The 19153-nt window shown below is 38.9% G+C and overlaps 1 protein-coding gene and 1 long non-coding RNA gene across 3 annotated transcripts; both read left to right on the forward strand.

Moving 5' to 3' along the window:
- The first annotated feature begins 749 nt into the window (after nt 1–749).
- Nucleotides 750–12457, forward strand: LOC117267132 (ubiquitin-conjugating enzyme E2 D2-like). Of its 2 annotated transcripts, XM_033642816.2 has the most exons (8): nt 750–1167; nt 3768–3831; nt 4939–4970; nt 5174–5251; nt 5669–5774; nt 7140–7233; nt 8378–8427; nt 11410–12457. In XM_033642816.2, the coding sequence occupies exons 1-7, from the start codon at nt 1144–1146 to the stop codon at nt 8424–8426; spliced, it is 447 nt and encodes a 148-aa protein (XP_033498707.1). In that variant the 5' UTR covers nt 750–1143; the 3' UTR covers nt 8427; nt 11410–12457. The 2 variants fall into 2 exon arrangements, with proteins under 2 accessions (XP_033498707.1, XP_033498708.1); XM_033642817.2 differs by lacking the exon at nt 8378–8427 and having other exon boundaries at nt 752–1167.
- A 5017-nt stretch (nt 12458–17474) lies between these two features.
- On the forward strand, nt 17475–18609 carry LOC144467054 (uncharacterized). Its single transcript, XR_013493422.1, has 2 exons — nt 17475–17969; nt 18344–18609. It is a non-coding gene; the product is annotated as an uncharacterized LOC144467054 (long non-coding RNA).
- Nucleotides 18610–19153: the final 544 nt, after the last annotated feature.

A 19153-nucleotide genomic window follows, 5' to 3' on the forward strand; every position in this document is an offset into this window, starting at 1 on the left:
TCACAACCCATTGGACTCAAAAGATCTTAAGCCAGACACTATAGGACACCCCCAGAGGTCCTGTGTCCATGCCTTGACAGGTCAAGTCTGGTCTAAGGAGGACCCTCCGTGGATCGGGGTACCTCTGGGGTACCAGCACGTCCCTCAAATGTTTGATCAGATTTGGATCTGGGGTATTTGAGGTCAGGTTGCACCTTGAGCTCTATGTCCCATTCCTGGGGTCATTCTTGAGCAGTTCTTGAGGTGTGGCATGGTGCATTGTCCTGCTGGGGGGCACTGCCATGGACAAGTGCTGTTGCCATGAGGGGGTTTTCTTGGTCTGCAATGGTTTTCGGATGGGTGGAGTGTGTCAAGTAGCATCCATGTGAATGCCAGGACCCAAGGTTTCCCAACAGAACATTGTACTGAAACAAGATGATCAATACCATTCACTATAATTCACATCACCTGACAGTGGTTTTAATGTATATACCTATCTATACCATACACACATATATAGTATTGTGTTAGTGGCCCTGGTGATGGTATTTTTTCATGGGAATACTATTTTACATGATAATATAACGAACCTAATGGAAAACTTATGGTACATCTTATTTCTACACACATCTTTACATGTATAAAACCATCCCAGTTTCATGTGAGCCCATATTAAAGCCTGACATGTCCTCACAGACATGTTGTGTGTTTTTTCAGCAGCCTGTAACCACTTCCGGTCCGTCACTGACCGGACCGCCTCCTCTGTATAAAGCTGCGGATACATCACACAGCCGCTACAGGCTAACGGCAGCGACCGACAGCACCACAGCAGCTTTGTAGACCGGGTTTACCTCACCTGGCACGAATTCAGCCCCAACCGGGGATACTAATAATCCAATATAAGACCTCTAAACTCCGGGGGAAGTGAGGGTTAACGGAGGACACGGACCGTCTGTCGCTCGGCAGGAGAAACACCGCCGGTTATCTTTGTTACCGACTCCGCGCTTACGTAGTTTTAGCTCGCTAGCTAACTGCGCTAGCTCGAAAAGAAAGGCCGTGTCCAGTTGACTCAGTTATTTAACGGATAGCGGGATCTTTCTGGCATAGCACGGTTGCCTCCCACCGTTTGGATTGGAAACCCTTTAAGTGAAACATCAAGACAGGATGGCCCTGAAAAGGATTCACAAGGTAAGACAACGTCGTTACCGTTTGGTTAGCTAACGGCGTTAGCCTGCCGCGCTAGCCTCCCACATTGCTGTTCATGATACTGTGAAACATGGCGGTGAAACCTGTTCGGTGAAGAAGTATGGACTGTCATCTCATGTGTTCAGCGTTGAGTTAATTAACGATAGTTTTTACCGAGGGACCGGCAGGCTCACACGGACCATGTTTGACTGACAGCTAAGCTAACTAACGTTAGCTAACATCAGCAGTTTCGGTTACAGGTTTTGTGTGTTCGACATGAATTGTGAAAAGAGGCCGCAGTGTTGCTCAACAGTTCAAAGCTTTACATGAACTCACATATGATTTAATGTTCTCTAGGTATATTACCAAACCTCCATGACAACCTCACGCTGACGTTGTGTTTAATTTATTGGTTAAAGGTTTTATAGCTGCGGTGTTAGGGACTGTTCTTTACTTATCAGAGGATCCGGGCAGCTGTAGTTTGATTTAGTTGTTGTTTTTTACCCTCCCTGAAGCTACAAATATTTTTCCTGAGTGACTGGAGGAAAATGTACGAACCTCTCTCCACCATAAAGAAATTAAAAGGTTTAAAACTTCGCCTCTGAGGCATGAAAGTTTAAAGTTAGGGGTTGTTTATTATCTATGAGAGAGGAGGTGTGGTGTAAAAAAAGGGGTTGTCAAATAATTTTTGAAGCACTGACTTATGATGTTTTTATTTTTTATGGCTTTGGGGAGGGGCATACAAATTTAAGTAGTTATATTTTGTATTAATTTTACTGCTGAATTTTAAAGGCATGTTTTCTTCCGTTATGAATCACCAAAATTATACCATTTATCACTGCCAGAAATTGTAATAATTGAAACTATCGTTGGGTTTTCTGATGGTCCCTGGACACATGTACGACAAAATGCTTTAACTAGGAAAAAAAAGGCATAACCAAACTCGAGCTGAAAATATTGATATTTCATCGAAATCTCTTTATTCTACATCTCATGTAAAATTTGGCCAAAAATAAACCATTTGCACAACAAGAATTAAAAATGGAGGTTTTTTTCAACTCCAGTATTTTGTCCTCTACTTTTAACTTTCAAACATCGAAGGGTAAATTTTAAAAATCGAATAACTCATTCCTATCTTCCACCAGTCAAGGGGACACGAGGAAAAATATTTGTAGCTTCAGGGAGGGTCAAAATAATAAACAACTGAAGGCACATTACAGCTTCCTCCCTCCTGAAATCCTGGTGTTGAAAAAAGCCTGTTATTGTCACTCTTGACATGTGTGCTGTCGTGTGTTAGTTCGTGCGAAAGGTTTGTTTTTGGCTAAATTTTGAATAAGTCGTAGAATGAAGTGATTGTGATAAGATATCACTTATCTTCAGACTTGGTTATGATTTTTTTCTGACGGTGTTGTCGCACATGATGTAACCATGAACCTTCAGAAATTTGGAAATCCGATGATAATTTCTGTTTTTAGTGTTTCTGGCTGTGATAAATGGTGTCATATTGGCAATTTGTAAAGATACAGGCAGTGAAATAAACACAAAATACAGCCATTTAAATTTGTATGCCCCTTCCTGAAGCTAAAATAATAAAAACACAAGTCCTTTCCCAGTGCTTGAAAAACTAATTGACATGCTTCCCCCCCTTTTTGTACCACCCCCTCAGCATCATAAATAACAGTCCCTTACCAGAACCCATGACTCATATCACTCACTGGATCGGCGTGAGCCGTCAGAGCCGGGTTCATGATACACTTCCTTGGTATGTGATTGTGTTTGTTCTGTGCGTGCACACATCACAGGGTGTGTTCTGGCACTGTAATGGAGGAAGTTGGCAACAGGAGAGTAAGGTTAACACCTCCTGACTTCATTTCTTCACTCAGCATGTTTTTTCTGGAACTTTCCTTCAGGGAAATCCATAAACTAACTTGTGAAATAGTGTGTGTCAGGAGGCCGGGGCGGGGCGGCGGTCTCCACCTCACTCTAAATTAGCTGTAGACCTAAAATTACCAGTAGAGGCTGTAGAAAATAAGCTTAGGTGTCATCTTGCTGTTAACTGTGTCGACCAAAACAAGGTGGGCCCCTTCCCCCGGAGCTAGTGCAGAGTTAAACTTGGAGAAGAAGAGAGGCAGGAGAACAGCACCGGCCTGGAGGGTGTTTGTCAAGTCAATGTTATTTTTATAACTCAATATCTAAAGGGGATTTAAAATCTGTACCACATATGACACTCGGACTCTCGTAAGGAAAAATTCCCCCCAAAAAACCCTCTGAAGAGGTAAAATGGATGAAACCTCAGGAAGAGTAACAGAAGAAGGATTCCTCTGCCTGGATGTACAACCATGGAATAGATGTCGCAATAAAATTACACTCTAGTCAATAACAACATCAAATTATACTCAGGATTGTTGTTGTGAAATATATGAAGCACCTGACGTCTCATGTATCATCCCCTCTCCTGGGCCTCCATGTTGACATGTGTACCCAGGATGTTAAAGTGCCTCTCAGTCTCGCACGTTGATTTCAGGAAACATCTCCTCATTGTTATGTCTGTGAAGATTACTGCGGTCTAATTGATTATTGTTCTCAACTGCTTTTCATTACAGGAGCTTAACGACCTGGCTCGTGACCCTCCAGCACAGTGCTCAGCCGGCCCAGTGGGCGATGACAGTAAGTGTCTTAGTGCTGGTCCGGAGTTTTCAGGACTGCTACAAGACTGTACATGACTCAGAATTTTGTCAGTCAGATCAGATTTTGCTGTTCAGTACAAAGTTTGAAAATGCTCAGCGGGACGTTAAGTTAAACAGTGGCATTTACGTAATGTATAGTAAACAAACTAACAGTGCTAATGACAGATAAGAAATGTGCACCATTTTTTACAACACTAGATCTCAAATAAAAGCCAGAGGCGGTGTCGTATTAAGTTGCTGTGAGCTGTAAATTCACCACTTCCAAGCAGTAGACAGGATGTTGTTATTTCGGACCCTTACAGTGCAGAGTCTCTCCTCCTCTGTGCCACTGCATCGCATCCGCAGCTCTCTGTACCAAAGAGTAGCATGACAGCCGAGATCACTCTGCACCAAAATCAAAACAGTTAGTAAATATAATTAGATGCTGATTTATTATATGTAAATCGACTAATTCTGTGATCAATAACTTGGTGCTTGAAGGAGCAGCAAAACAATTAAATTTGAAACTAAAACTGAACAAGTTGCATTTTGAAGATTCGGGTGGAAATGTCCTTTTCAGAAAAACTTATAGTTTGTGTAGCACTTATCTAAACAAGGTTACAAAGTGCATGAAAATAAGACAATAATACGATTAAAATAATTAAAAAAAAAAAAAAACTTCAAGAGCTGAGAAATGGTGTGTAAAGAGGCAAAAAATGGAACAAAAGGAAGTATTATTGACTTGTGGTTCAAAGTTCAGTTGAGAATCAAGTGATGTCTAAATATCTTGCTGTAGATTTTATATTAGTTGCCAAAGGATCAATGAACGGTTTGAATTATGAACTTTCGAAGCACAGGTGGATGTAGGTCTAGTGCAAGGAACTGGTTATATTGACTGTGAATACCTCCACCCTTAACAGAGTGATGGGCACTAGAGTAAAACTAATACACAACCACCATGGCTACAAAACAGCACCCTGTGTGCAGGTGATCTGTAAAGAGAGATAGTGTTTACCTGAAAGCTGTAAAGACGGTTAATAAGTTCCTGTCAGATCACATACCTGTGACCTTTCCCTGATTCCTGACCTTTACTTTCTTTTCTCCACAGTGTTTCACTGGCAAGCCACAATCATGGGACCTGTAAGTACATACCTTATGACACAACTGTGGCTCTCTTTGTACTTTAAGCAGCATGATGTCGCAATTTGTCACCGAGGTTTTGTTCCTGGTTGATTTAAATGTATTCGTGAGATAAAGGTTGAAATTTGACTTGATAATGGGAAGCTGTGGACGGAAGCTTTTAGATTATTCTGTACTGAAATATGTAAATGTCTTTCTTTCAGAGTGACAGTCCATATCAGGGAGGTGTTTTCTTCTTGACAATTCATTTTCCAACAGACTACCCCTTCAAACCACCCAAGGTGAGCTCAATCACACCCCAGCCAAGGTTTTATGTCAGTCATCTGTCAGGCCGCCCACCTACAGTATCCATCATGAGACAGATACAAGTTTTATTTATTAAAATGTTTTCATATAATCTAACCAATGTTGGGAGCTGGGTTAACACTCATTTATACATGTATCATACAGAGGAACAACTAAGAAGAAACATTTCCTCTGAAGTGAAACCCAGTCTGTTTGTTTGGCAGCGTGAACACATTTTGACTGTTGGCAGCCTTCATAAAGAAATACCTGTCTTTCCAGTAGCTGACAGTCATGCGTGCTGGACGTCACTGCCTCGTGTCGGGGAATTTGAATTGCATAACATTAATCTGATGTGTGACGCAGCCTTATCTCATGTGTCCTCTCTGTTCTTTGTTTTTTTTATTTATTTTCAGGTTGCATTTACAACAAGAATTTACCACCCAAATATTAACAGTAACGGCAGTATCTGCCTGGATATTCTCAGATCACAGTGGTCTCCTGCACTTACTATTTCTAAAGGTAAGGACCGTCATAAAGGAACAGTATGTACTTGACAACATCAGAGTCTGTAAATACTTGTCAAGCGTTGATGAGCAAATCGATAAAGATCACATGCTGCAAAAGATTCTGACAGCATTTAAATTCAGAGTTCACACGGTCATGGAAAACCTGGAAAAGTTATGGAATGTTGATGAATGTAATAAAATTAATTGTTACAGTAGTATAGATAAGATAACCTTTCACATCCAATTCCAAAGCTTATAAAGCGTTCGCCTACATTCTTATGTTGCAGCATTGTTTTTCAAATTTGGATCCAGAAATGAGTTAATCCAACACATTCAGAATAAACTGATAGTGTCGTCTTTTCTGTTTTCCCTCATGCTTGAAAGCCAGTGTCAGACTAAATGTTTGTATGATTGTGAAAGCATTTGAAGTGAATATGAGCATAACCAAATATTAGACACTGAAAAAAGTTGCAGATTTATTTTCACATACTTATTAACATTTGGAGTTAAATATACTGCACAGTTCTGTTGATGTGAAATGTTGTGAATGGTCTCTAATTTTAGCCACAAATATCATCACAGTCATTATCTTGAATTCCAAGTGAATACTTTCAGTGTTGATAAGATCTGTGCTGTTAGATTTCTAAATTACTTCGACCAATATATTCAGTGTCTGGTGTTAATCTCTCGTTAGTAATTATTGTATGTCACACATTCAGTCTAAAGCCCTTGTTTACCCAGAGGTGGCGCTATAGAGCTGCTAAGAAGTCCCTTTTTCATGCATCCTTTGCATTTTTACACAGAACCAAACAAAGATGGCGTCATGCTGCTCCTGTGTATGGTTTTACATAACATGCTGGCATTGCGTAACCAGAAGCAGGTTGCGGGCGTGACGTGTAACACAACAACATCGGCCTCTAGTGTGACATATGCATCAGTAGCGCTTCATAAACAATAATAATAATGATGACGTAACAAGTCAATAACAAAACATTTACCGTCCCTGTTAAATAGTGGCTGAGCTCGCCCTCTGCTCCTGGACCTCATTGTTTTCTCAATTTACAGACATTTTCAGCTGCTGTTTTTCTTTGACTCAGCTGCTAACTGCTACTGGCTACTTTATAAATCTACCTTCCCTGCTGGCATGTTGGTGAGACAACTCTGTCCCCCCGCTCCAACATCGTACCTTTTTATATGAGACAGTGAGGCAAAATAACAGCGTGAAACTCCTGTCTTGAAGAGTCAGTGTAAAGGGTCTAGTTTTTCTGTGTGTCCCAGAAATGAGGCCAAGGTAACTTGTATATGGGCTAAAATGTGTGTTTAATTTGCTTATTTGAATAATTGGTTGACACGTGTTTATTTGATCTGTTTCTTGTAGTTCTTCTCTCCATTTGCTCACTCCTATGTGACCCAAACCCTGATGACCCACTAGTGCCAGAGATCGCACGAATCTACAAAACAGATAGTCCGAGGTGAGTTGATATGTCTTATGTGTGTTTTTAACTTCTCTATGAACCTATTTTCTCTCCTAAAATGTACAAAGCTTTGCAACATTCTCCCAGTTTCCAGTTTATTAGGCATAAATGGCTCGAATAAACGCAGTCTGATAAAACACTCCTGCAGTAAAAGTGATTTCTTACCTGTGTGGTGAGGCAGTATGGAAAATCGGCGTTCAAATTTTCTGTGTGATAAATGCATAGCAAGTCTGGCGGGAATTATCTTCATTGCTGTGTTCTATCCAAGTGAGTTTCCTAAATAATACCTGTGTCTACGACGCACAACAAAATCCTGCTCAGACAGAGCGTCCAAGAAACTAATGTTAACAGCTCAACACGTGAACTAATCGGACCCCAGATTTGATGCTAACTCGAGCTGTTGTGGCTAACCCTGTTCTGTAACCAACATGTAATGTTAGAAACAAGCTACGCTCGGTGTTCACAGTATCCCAGCTGCTGGGCAACCTGAAGCCATAAATCATCCTTGATTTCTTTGTTGAGGTGGGACTGTACGGGAGAATCATGACAACAGCCAGGTGATTGATTTGCACCTCACCAAAATGATCGAGACAGTCAGTGTAATTCTGACGCTGGGATGTCAAGTTAAGATGAAAGTTTGATAGGTGAACACTATTTATTTATTATCCCAGTTTATCATGGAGATCTTGGTCTGCAATATGATTTAGGACTCATAATGAGGTTATAGAGTTTAATAATTGAGAGAGTTTCCTACAGGTGCACACCTTTTTATAGATCCCAACTTATTGTGTGTAGGACGTGGTGTACACCTCTTTCAGGCCTGATTTTGTGCGTATGCAAGGGTTATAAATGAGATCCGAAGAGTTCATGATTGGCACATAAGGGAAATTTCAGCTGGTTACAGTCTGCAGTCCTCACCACTAAACCCTTCACTCTGCTCATTTAAAGGACGGCATAATGAAAGACTTACTGCAGCGCTGTTTTATATAAGACTTAATTAGCGTAGGTGTCCCTGATAAACTGGCAACTGATTTGTACATTATATGATCTATTATCCGCAATAAGCACGACCTTCAGACACCTCGCTAACTGAGCTGAGTATCACCTGAGTCTGGTGTGTAACCTAGTTTCACTCCGTCAGGTACAATAAACTAGCTCAGGAGTGGACAACCAAGTATGCCATGCTTTAGGGTAAGGTCTGGAGCCAGTACTGCATCTTGACTGGTGTTACTGGTCTGTTGTGTTTGTGATGCTCTGGTCTCGCTGACATAACTGTGATCATACTAATCTCAGGTTACTTGAATATGTGGAGTAACCAGCTAACCTGCCCACGCTCGGCTCAGAGCCTGGGTTCAGCTGTGCACGCTGAGGCCGTGCAGACGGAGCCTGTTGCTGTAAATAAGTTAACAAGAATACTTCTGCTAACTCAATGGTTTCCTGCCATCAGATAAAATGGTCTCTCTACAGGACAGTTGTGAGTTACTGCTGATACAGGCCGGAGAAATGTAGACAGAGTAGTGTTAATCACAAGTCCTGCAACAGCTGAGTGTTCTGTTACATGGAAATGCACCCAGCCAAGGACGCTCTCACAGATACAGCACCAAAGACCAAACTGTGACTGTTTAAGGTCTTTGTACACTAAACAAGTCATCTTGAACATCCCAGTAGACCACACTGTACTACAAATGATTTACATTTACATAATGCTGACTCTCCGCAAGTTCACACTTCATTTCTTCCTGTACGATTGTAAAATCAGCGTGTAGACTGGAGCAGTGTGATTCATCACAGTTCATAATGGGCTGCCTTTTGTTTCTCAGTTATTGTTGCGTGGTAAAGCTGTCGTCAGCAGGGACTGTTCTGAAAAATGTTCTTGGTGGTGCATTCAAGGACACGCCAACAGTTGGATGCCAAAAAGACATGAGCTATGAGGTCTGAAACTGAAGCCTCGCAGACAAACAACAAGGATGACATGAGTTTGGTTTCTTTGTATGAAGATGTTGTTTGAGCAGATTATAAACCAACTACACATCAGAAGTGATGTTTGCTACTGGCTGTGCTGGCAGCTGCATCAGCAGGCCATGATGTAACGTGTCCAATAAGGAAACGAGTCATTTACTGTGACGTCTCTGTTTGCTCAGTGCATGACAGGTATTTGAAGGATTGAAAACATGAGGTTGAACAAATGCTCTGTTATAACTCAAACAGTTCTTTTAAATGGACGCATGTGTACAAAGTCTCCCTTTTTAAAAATAAAGGTGAGATTCTCCGTCCTGTTGCATATTTTTTCAATATCATAGATAAGCAAATGTACACAGTATTATTTTCATACCATCATATCCTGGTCCCTGATAAAAATGAGTCAGGAGTCCAAGGAGTCGCAGTGTTTTCTTTTTAAAAGGCTAAAACATCCAAAACCAAGCAGTGATCCTTTTTCTAATACTGTCTCGTATCATCTGGGTTTGATCTTAACTATTGATTATTGTAACCGTGTTGAAGCAGAATCTTGTGTGCATGTAAACACAGCCCCTAACTCAGCATGAAAAGGTTTGGTGTTGGAAAAAAACGTGTGCGTACTTGTCATAATGGCACGCAAAGACATGTTAAAGAGAGAAATATTTCACTGTCTCAAACTAGAACGTTTAGTTTGTGTGGAGTATTTTACGCTGACACATTTTATTAGTCGTTGGGATGTCGTGATCAAGTTTCTTTGCACCTGATCTGAGTCATTCAATGCTAATACTGAGTCCTTTTCTGATACTTTGATTTTCTGAGATAATTCAGCTGCACAGTGCAAACACTGAAGTTTATCAGATCCAGTGTGTATGCCTGACATTTGAAAAGCTCTGTTGTACATTAAGAAAAAAGATCCTGCATCCAAGCTGTTCCTTAATGTTTGTTTATTTTTTACAAAATATGTAAGCAGGTCTAACATGACAATCTCTCCCTTTATTTTATTTATTTATTTATTTATTTATTTATTTATTGGCCTTGTCGCTGCCTCAAGGGATTGTCTCTGTCCCTGTAAGAGATTATCCTTCAGTGGCTGTTGCTTCAGTGCAGCCTTTACCTGAGTTACCTGAACGAACTGCGTTTCATTCACCATTTATTTTCTTTGTCTGTACATCTTGTGTGCGGATTAGGGTACATTGATATAAAACTCTTGTGTTCTCTTGGTTCCTGGAGCTTTTGTTGCACTTGCAGTGGCATCCTGAGCGTGGTTGTTGTTGCCTCTGCACTGCTGTCTCTCCTCCGCCTGCGGATAAACACCATGCGCCATAGACGCAAGATAGTCTCACACTGAGCTGAAATGGAACAAGTGCTCATAATGTGGGTAAAAAAAAAGCAGGAGCAGCCTCGTACTGTGTTGCTGCTGTCAGCCATGGCGTGCTGTGTTTCACTGTGTGAGCCCAGTTCAGACTAAAGATTCGCAATGAAACGAGTTGAAACCTGCAATGTTGTAAAAACAACTGCCGTTAAACAAAGGATTGGATCCTCTATACAGCTCAGTATACCTGAACAGCTAAAAAAATGCCTTTGTGGCCAGATTTAAATTAATTTGGATTTAGAATATTGAAAACTGAGCATATAACGTGTGCATGGATGATTGTGAGGTGTTGGTCAGAGCCTCAAACTCCTGCACTGAATATGTCGATAGTTTAAATGATGGAAACGACTGTGTGACCAGATGTTGAAGATTAAATTGGAGATATGATACAGTTAATGAGCAATAGGACAGTTTAAGTGTATATATGTCTGCAGGGAACAATTTGATCATGTAAAGACACTGATGATGTCGTATAGTACACTTGAAAGTGACATGTTGCAGTATTGATCGGCCCACTGCTGTGACTGAAGAGCTGCCATCCCCGTACTAATGTCTGTCAAGATTTGCTCGACTTCCCGCCTGTTTGTTTTTGATTGTCGTTGTATTTTGTTAATGATTTTCCTGTTAAAAATTTTAATTGCAAAGATCTTTGAGATGAGATCAGGACATCCCTCGTTAGGAGTGCACTGTAGTGGAGTTTAGAAAGCAGTGTGCTCAAGTGCATGTGCTTTAATAGATCCTGAATAAGGGTGCAGCTGTTAACAAGAGTTTTTCATGTCAAACATTTCATGTGTGGATGTGTTGGTTTGAGACGTCCTAAAGTTTGTTTCCTTTTCTCTCCACAGATACACCAGAATGGCAAAAGACTGGACACACAAATACGCGATGTGATGTCGTCATGTGGAGAGCTGGTGGAAAATGTTGTTGCTGGTTCAAACAAAAGAAATCCGGGATTCTATTTTTTCTTTTTCACTTTTTCCTTTTTGTTAATCAGAGCATTTTACCCCTCTTTATTATTATTATTTTTATTTTTCCACCTGCGCGCTCATAAGAAGATAGTGTTTTCTCTTTAGGACACGTGCCAGTTTCTGTGAAGTATCGACTCCCAGTTTGTTCGGAGTTTAAAAAAAAAAGAAGAAAAAAAAAAGCAATCACCATGGTTCTGAACACTCGAGCATGCACCAGTAAGATTTGGTGATGTTAGTCATTTACTCTGCACACACACAGTAGAATCTGATGGGACTGTATCGACCCCGTGGCGGTCCGGTTGGTTGGCTGGATCCTGTGCGGTCGATCTTTACGTCACCGTCAGCTGGATTTCAGAGCACTTATAGAGAAGCCTGTCTGCGGCCGTACCTGTAAATTCTGAACTTTAAAAGTTGGTAAAATTCTGCATTTAATGGGAAAATGCCAATCATATGACAGATTTGGGAAACTGGTTGGTGGCTCCTGGACTGGTGTGATGTCAGTTTGTTCTTCTGATCTTTAGCATAGTAATCTATTACCTGAGGAAAGAAGTGTATCTTATTCCACTATCAAAGTGTGTGTACAGAGAAGCACAGCAGTATATATCAATGTTAAGGAAACAAAATATAAGAACTTCAATGTTGTATTTTATGCATGTTAATAAAGGTAGGCTCTTATATCTGATATGTTTCTGCTAATTAAGTGGATCGTATGGCTGAACAGTTGGAAAAACGTGGTTCCCCTCAAAGGCTATTTTTCCTTTATTCATTATTTAGAAGCCAGTAGATGAGCTCTTAGTTTGACGCCCACTCGAACACTGTCTTCTTGTAGCCCTAAAATATTGATGCAAAGCTGATGGTTGATAATCAACTTGTGGCTCTGTTTCTTTTTAGTTTTCCCTTCAATAAAGTTACATAAACCATTAAACCAGTCAGGGTGGTGTTTTATTCTCCATCATTTAATGTGTGAAAACATTTGTGGGAAACAAAAGGTCATTGTTGACTGATGCTGTCGTCTTTGAAGTCACAAAATCATTGAGGGAATTTCTTCAACTTGGGCACAAACGTCCACTCAGAATCAACAATGAACTGATTAGAATCTGGTGGTCAAAGGTCAGTGTGGCCTCATTAAACATGTTTTTGGCTTTAACTGAAGAATTCATACATTAATTACAACAAAACCATACAAATGTCTAACAGGATAAAATAATGAAGTGATCACTTTTTTAATCTAAAAGGTCAAAGTTCACAGGATAGTATTTATAACACTACACTACTGAATTTGAGGGTTCTTGTACTTGAATATTTATATTATATGCTACTTTATATTTCTACTCGAGTACATTTTGGAAGCAAATATTGTTCTTTTCCTGTATTACATGTATTTATTAGCTTGAGTTACATGTTACTTTGTAGATTTAAATTAGTCACACAAATATAATCACCAAAAAATGATCTTTATAAATAAAAAATAATCCTGGTGAAATTCACAAGCTACCCAGCAGTATACAAGCTGCTACAAAGTGATGAACACATGAATGCATCAATCCTCACATCTACAGCAGACTACTTGTAATTAAAATATAAATGCTAAATGTAGTGAAGAGAAAGTAGATTAATGATTTAGAAATATATTTGAGTAAAGAGAAGTAGAGTTTAAAAAAGGACCATAAAAAGTACTCATTCTACTTTTACTGAGTTCAGAGATTGAAATTAATAACTTGTAAAAGTTTCACATCTGTATAGATGTATAGATAGATAGTACTTTATTGATGCCAGACTGGGAAATTCTTCTGTTACAGCAGCATGTAATCAAACAGTATGTGGACATTAGAATATAGAAATATAAAATATATACAAAAATGAGTAGTACTAAAATATACAAGAAATATACGGGAATAAAATTAAATAAAATATCAAATTGCACTGGTAAAAACTACTAAACTAAAAAAAAAAGTAAAACGATCAAATTATATTCACAATATAAGTTGTGATGTACTTAATAAAATTAAAAAATAAAATAATATTTTTTATTATAAATGTGTGACATGATTTTAGTTAAGGCTCAGGCAGGTTTTTTTTTTTTTTTTTTTTACAAAACATCAGAAAATATTAAACTTTTCGCGCCAAGACTCTGATCACCTGATTGCGACGAGACGGGTCACGTGACAAACAAGGAAACAACAGAATTTGGGCCGTGTCCGAAACCTTTTACCTATTCACTCCTCCGTGTTTAAGGAGCTGTATGTAGAGGACTGAACTGTGAGTTAATCTTCAACATGTAAAAACACTTTCACACATTATTCCCTTTCTCTGTGTCGTCAATGACGTCATCGGTATTGCACAATAAGACCTGTCATATCAACAGTCAGCTGGTGAAGCGCCAAAACAAAAGGCTCGTCAGAGATGAACATCACCTCTCCTGGAGAGATGACGACATCAGGCGGCTGCAGGAGGCGGTGACGACGAGCTGCGGGGAAGTCTGACAGTTTCCCGACATCCTCCAGCAGCCTCCAGTCCGAACAGGAAGTCACAGCTCTAACGCTGTTATTGCATCATTATATTTATTATTTTATGAGAGTGTTATATTGAGATTATTTGTCTATGAGAGGACATTTGAGGAACAAGCACACATCATTAATCTACTGATCATTCTTGCCAAGGTTTTTCTTTAATGTTTTATTGCTTCTTTAAATCTCTGTAGTATCTGAGCTGACTTTACTCCCTCTGGATCCTGTTGTCACAGATGTTGGTTTGTCCTCTGTAAATAAAAATAAATGTGCTACACGTACTTTATTTCAAAAAGAAAACGTCTCTGTTCCAGATGTTTCATACTGGAATAACCTCACTTCAGACCTGGACTGGAGGAAAATCTGCCTACCTTTTATTTACCCCATCACAAATAAGATGATTCACTGTCTTTATTTCTTCATATAAAGGCACATTGTTGTGGGCTGCTCATTTTGTCAGCTGATTTTTTTTTTCTCTTGGGCATGATGTTGATTTATTTCTCAGTATATTGATTTTTGATTTTCCCCTTTTTATGAAAATGTCTTGTTTGACATTTCCCCTACCCCTTTACAAAAGTGAATCAATATCATATCATCAATTTAACTCTATTACTTGCAAAATTTCACATTCATAAATCGGAATTTTCCAATCATGACCCCTCCTTCTTAATTTTAATTTTAATTTGAACTCAAACATCAAATCAGTTCTATCCTAAAAAAAAAAAAAGAAATCTTATTAATTACTGACCCCATGTAACATCTCATGACCTGATCTGATCCCCTGACATATGTTAACTGTTAATTAATAATTGAATAAAAAATGAAAAAATAAAATAAGAAAAAATAAAATAATATTTTTAAAGGCTCGTTTGAGATTTATTTTTTAATATTCTCTATTTCACATTTCCTTGTGAACACAGAGACATTTGTATGAGAGAACATATAATAACTGGAAATCAGAGAATTAAGAACAACAAATATCGACAGACAATGTCAGAGGTTACAAACAAACTGTGATACAGGTAAATCAAACATATGCAATAAAATCATACTAATGATAAATTAACACAATGATAGGATCTTATACTTGGAGCACAAATTTAGGGTTTTCACAGCTTTTCTATGTCTTGACGTATATATATGTTAAAGGTACAGATATAAGGTATATATATATATACATACACAGTATTTATATACTGTATAAACATACTGTATAAACACAATATACACAATACAAAACACAGTATAGCATATTATGTATAGCACACCTTTGTGCACGTATTCACTTTTCCACCAGCTAAGCTGCAAATATCCCCTGCTGCTCATCCTTCTGTATCTTTTTCAAATTATCTTGACCACAGTCCCATTTTCATAGTTATAATACCAATACCAAAATTAATTTCAGTGTTTATGTAAATATTGAAAATGTTTTTTTTTACTACTTTTGAGGGATCACAGCAGTCAATGTAATAAGAATAAGAAGAACTTTATTAATCCCCAAAGGAAATTTCAAAGAAGTCTGTAAGATCATCTATTTAACAAAGAATTATTAAGTCTGATGGCTGTGGATATAAAAGAGAGTGTGTGTGAGAAATAAACTCAATCAACAATCAAGCTTTTTCTTTATTAAAATATATTAATACATTTATTAATATGCTATATTATTAATATGCTATACTACTACTTGGTATTGTGTATATTGTGTTTATACAGTATATACAGTATAGCCTATATATATATATATATATATATATACAGTGGTGGAAAAAAGTTTTCAGACACCCTTAAAATTTTACACAATCTCAAATATTATCATGAAATATTTGTGGAAAAATCTTTTTTGTGTTTCAAAAGGTGTGGCTGCATTAGACAGATACAAACAAATACAAATTATATTTTTTTGTTTATTGTTTACAAGAAAAACTAACAAAACTAAATTCTTGACAGTTTCAATATGTCAGTTCTCAACATTGTCGGTATCAAAGTCAACAAATAACAGAGAATGTGTTCAAAACTGAACAAAAAATAAATAAACCATCACATCATCAAATTAATATTTAGTAGTCCTGCCATTGGCACGTAGTAGAGCTCTAATCCTGGCTGGCATGTTCCCCACGAGCCTTTCACACTGTTGAGGGGTAATCTTGTCCCATTCTTCTTGAATTACTGCTTTTAATTCTTCTAAATTCTTTGGTTTATGCTTTGAAACAGACCTTTTGATAATCCACCACAGATTTTCAATGGGGCTCATGTCCGGGGATTGAGCTGGCCACTCTAAGACCTGGATACTGTGCTCCTGCAGCCAAGTTCTACTGGCCTTGGATGTGTGGCAAGGGCCATTATCTTGTTGAAACATCCAGTTTTTACCTCGACGGAACAGTGCACGCGCAGAAGGGAGCATGTGGGTTTCGAGAATGGTACAATACTTGGTAGAGTTCAATGTGCCATCACAGACAGTGAGATGACCAACACCAGCAGCACTCATGCATCCCCAAACCATGATACTGCCTCCACCATGCTTGACAGTAGGTACTGTACATGCTGGAGATAATGCTTCGCCTGGCCTTCTGCGTACCCTCACATTAGTAGGAGGAAGATAAAGCTGGAAACTGGACTCATCTGACCACAAAATCTTCTTCCAATTCCTGGCTGTCCAGTTCTTGTGTGCCTGGGCCCAACGACGCCGGGCTAACCTCTGTCTCTCATTGATCAGGGGCTTCTTGATAGCCTTGTAGGACCTTAAGCCATGATCTAAAAGTCGGCCACGTACAGTGCGGGTGGAACACTGGACACCAGTTTGGTTTGACCACTGCTGCTGAAGCTCCTGTGATGTCATTCGGCGGTTTTGCCTGCACATGCGGATCAGGATGCGGTCATTTCTTGCTGAAGAAACCTTTGGACGCCCAGATCTTGGTTTGTCTTCCAAGCTGTTGTTTCGTCTGTATTTCTGCAGAGTGTATCCAACTGCTGAAGGACTGCATCTGCACTTCCTGGCTATCTGGCGGCAGCTGTATCCTTCCTGGCTGAGAATCTTTATCTTCAGGCGTGTTTCCTGCGTTAGGTTCCTTGTTTTAGCCATTTTTGTGTCTGAAGAACTTTCAAATGTGCTGGCTTTATGTAGACACGAAGCTTGGCAACAAAAATTGTGTCTTTTAATGAAAAGAACGACCTTCATCACTGGTACCAAAATGACCCAATACTCAAAATTTCTTATGTATTTTTATGGAACCAATCAATTTTAAGTTTTTGTGTGTGTGTGTGTGTGTTTGTGTGTGTGTGTGTGTGTATATGTGTGTGTATCTATCTATCCATCTATCTATCTATCTATCTATCTATATATATATATATAGTATATATATATATATAGTGCGATGGATATATATATCTATATATGTATATATATATATATATATATCCATCGCACTCTGGGGTTGAGGTGAATAAAATAACTGTGTTGTGACCTAAATAACATGCTGTTGCTATCTGCAGAAAGTATTAAAGCATGAAATCCCGCATTTTTAATGTACGAAAACATCCTGTATCATAACTACATGTGTGCCGTTTGTAACAAACCAAACCGCGTGAAAATCAGTTGAAAATTCAGTGAGTTATTCTATTTTACTTGTGCATACAGCTCCTTCCTCAATAGAAGTGAATGCACTGTGGAGGCGAAGCGAGACCCATCCAAGATGGCGGCCGGCGAGGACGCGCTCAGGCACTCGATGCGGCGTCTATGTATATATGTCTATGGTTTGACAGCGCCCATTGATATATACACATAGATGCCGCACCCTGGCTTGTGGGCTGCGTCAACACCGCCGCCATCTTGCCTAGGTGCTCTGACCGGTTCAGACCCGTGTCATGCTCTGCATTTGGGTGTACGAACGAGAGAAGTGTTAAAACCAAGCAGAAGGGAATAACACTCCACAGGTAAGAAGTTGTTTTACAATATTTTACTGTTACGAACATGTTTAATGAGATATATATCTCAAAAAGTGATCCTTCTTTTAAGCTAATCAAGTAAAGTAACTGTCCTGATCTGGTCCTAATGCCAAATTAAGCTAACGCTATGTCACACAACTTAAAGAAAAAAAGGTTAACATTTATATAATATTACTTATAAAATTATGATGCTTTGTCAAACAGCTATGTCGGTGTATGTGTTATTCCAAATTGTCAACTATCTGTTTCATGGCACCAACGTGACATAACGCAGTATAACGTTAGTACTTAACTTGTGGCCTGAATTGTAACTACAAATTATGTGGAACTGCGTTTTTCTGACACACTTATTTTGTGTGTAGTTTCCCAAAAAACACAGATAGGAGACGGGCATGGGTAGCAGCAGTGAGGAGAAAGGACTTTGTCCCAGTGACTCCTCAGTCATCTGCAGCCGACACTTCAGACCTGAGGACTTCGACAGGACTGGGCAGACTCCTAAAAATAATACTAGCTACTGTACACTGTATTTTTTGTAAATATGACCTAATAATGTAAACAGTTCTGTGTCCAGGCTCCCATGAGCACTGTGGTGTTATACATATGAGATTAAAGCAAAATTTTGTGTAAACATGCAGCTCTAAGTCATTTATTTTCACTTGTACAAAACCAACATTGGTTAATCAGAATCTACACTGCAGCTCGGCACAACCCTGCTGATACACTATTTGTTGCACATTGTGTGAAATGTGAATAAACATTTATAGTCAAAATTAATAATTAAATGACATCATGGTGGGCATTGTACATCTAGTAAGAAAAAAGAATATTTATTACATGGGGAAAGTTTAGTTTAAATGTATTATAGAACTATTACTGTTACTTTATCTACATAAGATCAAATATTTTGTCATGAACAACTGCATTTTTTATTTAACCAAGTATCCTGTATCATAACTACATGTCTGACAATTGTAACAAACCAAACCGCATGAAAATCGGTTGAGAATTCAGCGAGTAATGATGATTTTAATCATAAATAATCTCCTGCCTCAACAGACATACATGCATCAGGCAGCGCGGCTCCACCTGGGCAAGATGGCGGCCGCGTTGACGTATCGCTCCAATGAGGAGCACCGTTGAATGCGGCATCTGCGTCTATACATCTATGGACA

This window comes from Epinephelus lanceolatus, chromosome 15 (assembly GCF_041903045.1).
Source record: "Epinephelus lanceolatus isolate andai-2023 chromosome 15, ASM4190304v1, whole genome shotgun sequence".
NCBI lineage: Eukaryota > Metazoa > Chordata > Actinopteri > Perciformes > Serranidae > Epinephelus > Epinephelus lanceolatus.